General features: G+C 46.0%; 1 protein-coding gene across 2 annotated transcripts in view; it reads left to right on the top strand.

Annotated features, from left to right (window-relative positions):
* Positions 1–6,188: 6,188 nt before the first annotated feature.
* ppargc1a (peroxisome proliferator-activated receptor gamma, coactivator 1 alpha) overlaps positions 6,189–9,087 on the top strand; it is a 1,145,293-nt gene continuing 1,142,394 nt past the window's right edge. The window contains exon 1 of one of the 2 annotated variants that reach the window (XM_072496491.1): positions 6,189–8,042. In XM_072496491.1, coding sequence (XP_072352592.1) covers positions 7,953–8,042 — 90 coding nt within the window. In that variant the 5' untranslated portion in view covers positions 6,189–7,952. The remainder of the gene's footprint in view (positions 8,043–9,087) is intronic. The other variant, XM_072496492.1, reaches the window with a different exon arrangement.

Raw genomic sequence — 9,087 nt, 5'->3', positions numbered from 1 at the left:
CGAGATCTGTTCTCTTGGTTCTCCACCTTCCCCTTGAGCACTCCCTGGGCTACCACCAACCTGCCTCCTCTGCTTCTAGCGAGGCAATCTGGCCTCTCTGGTTGGTGGCTGCCCTCTCGAGTTCTCGCACCATGGTCTCCTGCGCCTCCAGTAGTTGTTCCATCCTCTCCAGTGCCTCTTTGAAGGGGGCCAAGGCTGCTGCGACCGCCAACTTCACCGTTGCCTAATTTCCTTTTTTATGGCTTCCCTGTCTGTAGGAGTTCTTGTGTTAGGAGCTTCATCTATTGCCCTATTGGTGGGTAAGCCGGCGCTTGTGTCAGCAGTTCCATATCTTGCTCTGCCTCGCTCCTCATGTCTACCGTCTTGTCCTTTCTTTCCTGGCTCTTGCTGCCCTTGTTCTCTCTCGGCCCTTTTATTGGTTCGAGGGCATATCTTTGGGTATGTGGTAGGTTTAGGGGAAGGGTGGGGGAGTTTTTGTTGACTTAGTGGTCAATTTTCAGGCAAAAATTACTTAATTTGGAGTTTCCAAGAGGAGACCCACCTTTCTTGCGACTGCTCAGCACATCCCTGCCACGGAAGTGATCCAGACAGGCTTAGTTAAGGGTCGGCATTGTTGGCCAATGTACAACAGTTGTTGAATATTGCTCTTTCCCCCTCTCTCGTGCCCGAGCCAGAGGTAATTGTATCCATAGATGGCGAAAAAGCGTTTAATAGGGTGGAGTGGGGGTACCTTTTTCAAATCCTTGGGAGGTTCAATTTGGGGCAACGATTCATTTTGTATATTTGGTTATTATATATGGCCCCCATGGCTAGTGTCTGTACTAATGCCTTGAGTTCAGGGTACTTTTCATTGAACAGAGGTACAAGACACGGGTGTCCACTGTCTTCGCTCTTATTTGCTTTAGTGATTGGGCCTCTGGCCATTGCATTGAGGTCTTCTGGTAAGCAAATCCAGTCTCCACTATGGATGAAATAATGAAGCTATTGAGGAGCTTTGGCTCATTCTTGGGATACAAGTTGAATCTGGAGAAGAACCAGTATTTTCCAGTCAATTCCCTGGGAAGGGGGGCAACTAGGGTTGTTACCTTTTCATCTTGCCCGATCTAGCTTCTGTTTTTTTGGTATCTGGGTGGCCCAAGTCTAGGTCCTGCACCTTAAATTGAACTACGCTAGTCTGGTGAGTAATGTTAAGTCCAACTTGCAAAAGTGGGATAACCGTCCCCTCTTCAAAATGAATATCCTGCAAGATTTTTATTTATTTTTCAGTGACTCCCCACTTTTCTCCCTAAATCCTGTTTTGTTAGGGTCAATAAGTTGGTAGCTTCCTTTATATGGGCGGGTAAGACCCCTCATAGGGCATTTCTTCAGAGTGATAGACGGTTTTGGGGGGGGGGGGGGCAATTTGCTTTTTTATTACTGGCGGCCAATATTGAGGTGGTATTGGGTTGGTTCAGTCGTCCGAGTTCCATATGAGGGCAGGTGGAGACGAGTTCATGCAGGGGCTCTAGTCTAGGTGTGCTGGTAAAATCCTCGCTGCTGTTTTTTCTGGTGAAGCATTCTTCGAACCTGGTGCTTGTGTCCACTCTAAGCGTATGGAAGCAATTTAGGCAGCAGTTTAAGCTTAGATCCATGTCATTGCTGGCACCTAACTGTGATAAACACCTATTTGTGCCATCAAGCTTATGTCTTGGGGGAGAAGAGTCTTGAGAGATTTAGGGATTTATTCGTGGAGGAATCATTTGCAAGCCTGGAGGAGCTGTCGACAAAGTTTTGACTCTCTGAAACAGATTTGTTCAGATACCTCCTTTGTGTGAAAGGCCTTTCTGTCATTCCCCATGGCACCACCATCATCACTGCTGAGGAAGATTCTATCTTTAGCAGAATCTAGAGGGTGGAGTATTTTGTATATCTATGGGCAGACCTTGTCAGTGGAGTCAGCCCTGGTGGGTGGGGTGAAGGCAAAATGGGAGGGGAAATTGGGACCTAGTTTGGATGAGGAAGTGTGGAGTGAAGCCCTTCACAGGGTAAACTTCACTTCCTCCTGTGCATGGCTCAGCCTGATCCAACTTAAGGTGGTACATAAGGCTGACCTGACAAAGGCTAGGATGAGTGGTTTCTTCCCAGGGGTAGAAGATAAGTATGAGTGGTGCTCTCACAGACTGGCTAATCGCACCCTTTTGTTCTGGTTGTGTCCCAAGCTGGTAAGTTGTTGGGTCTCCTTTAACACCATGTCAGCGATTCTTAATGTTGCTCTGGAGTCTTGTCCTTTGGTGGCTATTTTGGGGGCTGCAGGGGTGAAGGTGGATGTCCTTGCCTTTGCCTCATTAATAGCTCAGAGGCATGTTCTACTGGGATGGAGGTCCTCTATTCCGCCCAGTGCCTTGGTGTGGTTGGGTGACCTTATGGAATTTCTTTATCTGGAGAAGGTCAAGTACACAGTCTAGAGGTCGGTTGAGGGGTTCTACTTGAGATGGTAGCCATTCATTTCCATCTTTAAAGAGTTAATCACTGTAATTTGTTCAAGGGGTGTTAGTTTAGTTTATTCAGGGGAAGAAGTTTTTTTTTCTTTTGGATGGGATTTATATGTTCGATTGGGATTTGGCTATATTATACCGTGTAACATCTGCCTTTTGTGTTGTTAGTTTGTTCTGAAGTTGTTATAAATGAAAAATCTTCAATAAAAATATTTTTAAAAATCTTAGTGAGTTCATTGTATTGGCCTTTACTCAAAAAGAGGAATCTGCCAAATATTAGTCGAAGCAAAGATAATAGAGGTAATGGATGGGGTGAAAATTGAAATTCAGGAGGTACTGGAAAGACTGACTATGCTTAGAGTTGATAGGATGCTTGTTCTGAATGGCTTGCATTCGGGTCGCTAAAGGAAGTGGGAGTGGAGACAATAATAATAATTTATTGTCACGAGTCGGCTTCAATGAAGTTACTGTGAAAAGCCCCTAGTCGCCACATTCCGGTGTCTGTTCAGGGAGGCCGGTACAGGAATTGAACCCACACTGCTGCCTTGTTCTGCATTACAAGCCAGCTGTTTAGCCCACTGTGCTAAATCAGCCCCTGGATAGTGGAAGAGCTTTCCAGAATAATTTAACCTTCCCTTGTTGCAGGGAGGCCAGAGCACTGATGAGTGGCAAATTTGATGCAATTATTCAAGAAAAGATGTAAGGCAGTCCGAGTAACAACAGGACAGCTAGGTTAACATCGTTTTTGGTAAGGTTGAGAAATAATAATCAGGGGGGAAAAAATCACTTGGAGAAGTTTGAGTCAATTAAGGATAGCTAAACAGATATGTTATAGGCAGATCATGTTTGACTTGGGAGAGTGGCAAACTGTGAGAATTATGCAAATCGACTGCAGCAGCACATAAATGGCAAAATAGGGAGAAAAGTGGCCAATGGAATTTCATTTAGAGAAGTTTTGGTGATGCATTTATAGCTGAATTGATAGGGAAAGGAGAAGATGGTGGTGTAATGCTAATGTCACTGGACTAGTATTCCAAAGTCCCAGGCTAATCCTCTGGGGGCAGGCGTTTGAATCCCACTATGACAAGAAATTGAATGGCCAGCTGAAGAAATAAATTTTCATGGCTGTAGGGATAGAGCTGTGGAATGATGTAACTGGGTTGTAGCACATGTGAACGACCTCAAATTCTCAACTTGGGAACGTGTGATCTCTGGATTGTTAATTTAGTGCCAAAACCACTACATTACCATTTTCCTAGACAAATACATGTCTTAGATTATGGCAATGCCATTTCTGTGTTTCGACAAACCCGCACCACCATATTAAACTTCAAATAATTCCAGAAAGGCAGGTTAATAGGGTGGCAAAAAAGGTATATGGGACACTTGCCCTTATCAATCGAGGCATAGATGACAAAACCAGGGAGATCGTGTTGGAGTTGTATCGAATTTTGGTGAGGCCACAGCTGGAGTACTGTGTGTAATTCTGGTCGCCACATTATAGGAAGGATGTGATTGCACTGGAGGGCGTGCAGAGGTGATTCATTGGAATATTGCCCGGGATGGAAGATTAAAGTAATGAAGAGAGATTGGATAGGCTTGGGTTGTTTTCACTGGAGCAGAGAAGAATGAGGGGCAACCTGATTGAAGTGTACAAGATTATGAGGGGCATGGACAGTGTGGATATGGAGCAGCTGTTCCCCTTAGTTGAAGGGTCAGTTACCAGGGGACACAATATGTTCAAGGTGAGGGGAAGGAGGTTTAGGGGGGATTTGAGGAAAAGCTTTTTTACCCAGAGGTTGGTGACGGTCTGGAATGCGTTGCCTGGGAGACGGTAGAGGCGGGTTGTCTAACATCCTTTAACAAGTACCTGGATGAGCACTTGGCACGTCATAACCTTCAGGGTTATTAGCCAAGTTTTGGCAGATGAGATTAGGCAGACAGGTCAGGTGTTTTCATGAGTTGGCGCAGACTCCATGGGTTGAAGGGCTTCTTCTGCGCTGTATTTTTCTGTGATTCTCCAGCCACAGCCGTACTTTGCTGTGAACATGTTAGTTGTATGACATTTAGATTTACAGGATTGCTGTGAGAATGTTCTGGAAATGACTGAAATGTAAACATGAGTTATATTTGTTTGAAAATGCATTCCTACTTTAGGCCAAACTAAGAATTTGACAGTTGTAAGTTCTGAAACTAAAGGGTTGCTTACATCTCTCACTTGCTCTCTGTGAGGCGTACATCAACCATATTTCCAATTGCGCCTTCTACGGCCCAGTTTAAATTTCAAGTAAAAGCACAGCACTCCTATGTGGAGTGCTGATTCAAGTTTCAATAGGTATTTGCCATTTAACTTATTTTTTATAAAGGTTGCATAACCAGTCTGTCTGAAATACAGCTTTTGTGTTCTGCAGACCCTGTCACTTTCCCTCCCCGTGTGCACCAAGGCACGCTGTCGAGGATTATTTGGGCTAATTCAGAAACTCTCCCATGCGTTTTCCATCGCTGATAAGGAATTAAAATGAGACTCGGGAACCGCTATGCCGGAATTTTCCAGACCATAGTGCCCCAGAGTGTAACAAGAGAGAACAACACGAATCTATGTCTCACAAAATACATCTGCCTGTTAGAAGTAGGAGGGTTTCTATGTAACTGTATCTATCTCGTGTGAAAATCACATTATGAACTGGAGCTTTTGGATTTCTGTTTAACTTTGCGAAATCAAGAAAATTCCGGAATCTGAACGGAACAAGTTGCTTCTTTTCCAATTCTCGGTTTGCGAATCAAAGACTGGTGAATGCCGGAGGTCCGGATTTCACTCTGATCTCGGTTTAGCGCAGCCTCGACGCGAACTAACTTGCCCAGTGTACTGCCAATGCAGCAGGACGAGGAGAAAGCTGGGTCGGTCACATGGCAACGAGTCCCTACAACGTATCTAATTAATATCAAAAGGAAATGCCAAGTAGCGCAGCTCCGGTCCCAACCTGCAGACCGACATCTACACAAAACACAAGCCATTTGTGGAATGGTTTTCATGTGATCAACATACTTGCATTTTCCATTGTGCGCTGTCAAATGTTGTAAAGTTAGTGATTTTCCAGTCATACGCCTGGCTTCAAAAAGGGATCAAAAGCTATCCGCAGCCTATCTATTGAACTGAAGCCAAAAAAATAAACTAAGTGCAAATTCGATACAAAATCCAAGTAACGTTAAAATGATTGAGTAAACTTCAGACGCAAATTTGTTTTATATATAGTCTGAGCAACATTTTCTGTCCCTGAGCGCGTACGTAGCAATAATGCTTATGCAAGTGTTGCTAAATTGGTGCGCGGGTTTATGCCGCTGCTGTGACACCTCGCTTTTCGGCGGTAGGAAAGCAATACTGTTTGCAGCTAAGTCCGTAATAGCAATGCTGCCTTTTCCCACGATACTCTGTGTTATATTTGGAAGAGAATTCGGATGCCCGCCGTTTATTCATTAACCCGAGTATGTGATCACGCGAACCTAAACTTTGCTTCCCCTGAAGACGAGCTCGCTCGCCTGCCCAATTGCGCTGCTGATTTAGCTGGGTTCTCCGAAGTGGGTTGACGCCGTCTCAAGCGTTCTGGTTTAAAACTGTTGGCTTTTCATTTTCTGCTGTAATGAAAATTTTCTGAGTGAGATCGCGACTGAATCTCTGCGTGCAGTAGTAGGCTGTACTACATTGTTGTGGAGTATAGGTCGATAGCAACAGAACTCTCCAAGGTTTCAGACGTTTCCATTACGTATTCAGCACCTGCATAGGCACCCCAGCTCATCATCCTCACATGACCTGGAAACACGCTTTTTATATTAACCTGGGCAGACGGGAGGAAATATCGTGGTGGCAGTTAAATTAGAGCCAGACGTAACGAACGTTTTTATAGTCTTGCCGATTCTGTTCAGACTATCTGCTGAGCTGATTTTCTACCTCGGAAATAAGGTGGTCGGCCGTGGAACGGGCTCCGAGGTTCCCAGCATATATATGTTGCTTACAATCTCTGAGCTGAAGACTGGTCGGAATAACTAGCTTTCCTGCGAATTAGGTGAGCAAAGTGGGATTGTGATATTGGCTGCTCTATAACCGACTGGGAGATCCTGTGCTGTTATCTAATTAGCTCTGACAATTAAGGAAATATCCAGCCTAAGATCTCGTGGCTTAACCAGCGAAATAGGAGATAGTCCACCAAAAGGAAAAAGGTAGTGACTGTGGTTAAAAGTGTGCAGCCTTTTATATCTGAAGTTTAGTGCGAATTCAGGGCCCAGTATATCGCATTTTTGTTCCGGTGGAAACCGGACTCCGTTTTTAAAGGGCTGATCTTCGTCAGAAAATATTGCAGTAACCGATTAAAGTCAAAGCACTGATTTTACAGCGAGCTCTGCGCGTTATTAACAACCGTTTCGTATCCACACCGGGGTGACTGGACTCGTGCGAAGACTGTGAAAACAGTTCCGCAGAGATTAAGTGATCATCTTGAAACACCGTATAAACATGGCCCTTGGCGGGAATTGATTCATTTAATCATATTACATTCCTTGTAGAGTCTGGTTATAGCTCTGAAAAGTGCCGATTGGTGGACAGTCTCCTGGGACGGAAAGTGAAAGTTAAAAGGACAACTGAAATCTCAGGTGTTGACTGCACTGAACAGCTGGGTTAACCCCATAACACCGTTCATTTGATCACATTGCATGGTCTGGATTGGTGACCAAGGCGAAGGCTGAGCAAGAAAAGACAATCAAGAAATCAAATCGGCACCGTTTCTCTCTCCCTCACATCACCCAACCCCTCTGCATCATCATCTGGAATATCTGACAGGAGGAGTAAGGTGATAGTCTACCTGTCATTCCCAGCCCCCTCTGCTGGACTTGCCAGGAAACTGGGACTGCGCACGTGACACTTTTGCCTTATTTCCCAGGAGTAGAAATTACCAGAGACAGCGAGAGAAAGTCTCTCAGACTATATTGCAATTTGCCGGCATTAACTCTTGTGGCGTTTCCTGAGCGACATTTGCAAGCTCTCTACACTTATCCCTGAGCCTGACTTTACGTTGTGTGTGGGGTTTTTCCTGTCCCCTCCTCCAACACCACATCAAACAGCCTTTCCCCCTATTTTATTGATTGTCGTAACTTCCCTGCCTGGTCTCTGGACTTGTGCTCACGCCAGCGGTGCAAAGGGTGGGGGGAATAAAGCAGGCGTGCACGCACGTGACAGATTGAGGAGAAGCTCTTTGCCGGTGATCGGTCCGAGCTGCTGCTGCTACTGGAGGGGGAGGGGCTGGTACAGGTGGTTTTAGCCGGTGCTGAAGAGGAGGAGGCAGCAGCAGCGCGCGGGCTGGAATCCCGACCCTGGAGCACGCGCTCGCACACGTGACTGCGGCTCGGCCACCCTCCCAACTGCCGGCGCTCGCTCCGCCCGCCGCTCAGACCCATTCATCGATCATCCCACCCATCCAGATCTTACTGATGATGATGGCGGGCTGTGGACTAAATGAAGACCTCCTCTTCTCCTCTTTCGTCTTCAGCTACATCAAGGAGAACCCGTTCACTCAGCAGGTAAGGTAACCACATCAATCAAGTCGGCGATTTGTGTGTCGGGGAGGAATGGGGATTTGTTTGGGGCGGGTGCTTGCGTTCCAGAACACCGCCAGTTGCACCGTTTAGTTCTTTCTCAGGGACCGAAAAAGGGCATTTCAACATTACTAAAATAAAAGGGGGCGAAGCGTGCAAGGCGAGTTCGCCGGCGCCTGTGTGTGGAAAATGAAACTTTTAGGTGCAAACGTCCAACGATGTGTGCAATGAATAAATATTCGGCGGACCCCCCCCCCCCCCCCCCCCCCAATACTGAAAACGTGTGGGATGCAGGATGTCAGTGGGGTAGCGTGTGTTACTGTAACTAACCAAGAAGTATGTAAAAGTGCATTGCGGGAGGTTGGCATGAGACCGTTTTATTTGTCAGAAACGAGCCAGCTTCCATTAGGAGTAATATAATTTTCAAAAATCTGGAGATAAGGTCCTCCCCCCCCCCCCCGCAACCAAGTGACTGGATTTATAACTTACCCGGTAACGAAGCAGACACCCCATGTGGTAAAAGTGCTGCTGATCTAATGGAAAAGGGGAGGGAGCCCAGAGTCACCGTCTCTAGGAGACTGGAGACCAAACTTCCCGTTGTCAGTGTAATGTTACTGATCAGAGCCCGATCGAGCAACTAGGCGAGTTAATAATACATTATTACAGTAAACACAAGAGGCGGAGGCGCCAGGAGCTTCTGACCTGTGGGACAAAATGCCGTTCGACTTGGCCATGTATTGGCTCCGTGTAACATACACCGTGTATATGCTCTGTAACAGCTTACGTGACCAAGAAATGACACTCCCACAGAGCTATTATATCAAATTATTGTACTTGGTTCGTCGCGCTATCTGTGCATTTAAAATACGAGTCAACATTCATTATCTGGAGCTTTATCCAAAGGTTGAAACAACGATGCAAAGTTCCCAACCCAGACACGTTACTTGGGCAAACCACAGAGGCATGTAATCAGGAAGTTTGTGTCCATGTGGACGGTTATCCTAATAACACGCCGCGAGGGATCTAACGT

Source organism: Scyliorhinus torazame, chromosome 3 (assembly GCF_047496885.1).
Source record: "Scyliorhinus torazame isolate Kashiwa2021f chromosome 3, sScyTor2.1, whole genome shotgun sequence".
In the NCBI taxonomy this organism is placed as follows: Eukaryota; Metazoa; Chordata; class Chondrichthyes; order Carcharhiniformes; family Scyliorhinidae; genus Scyliorhinus; species Scyliorhinus torazame.
Note: the sequence above shows the minus strand (reverse complement) of the source record. Positions and strands in the feature narration are given on the sequence as shown.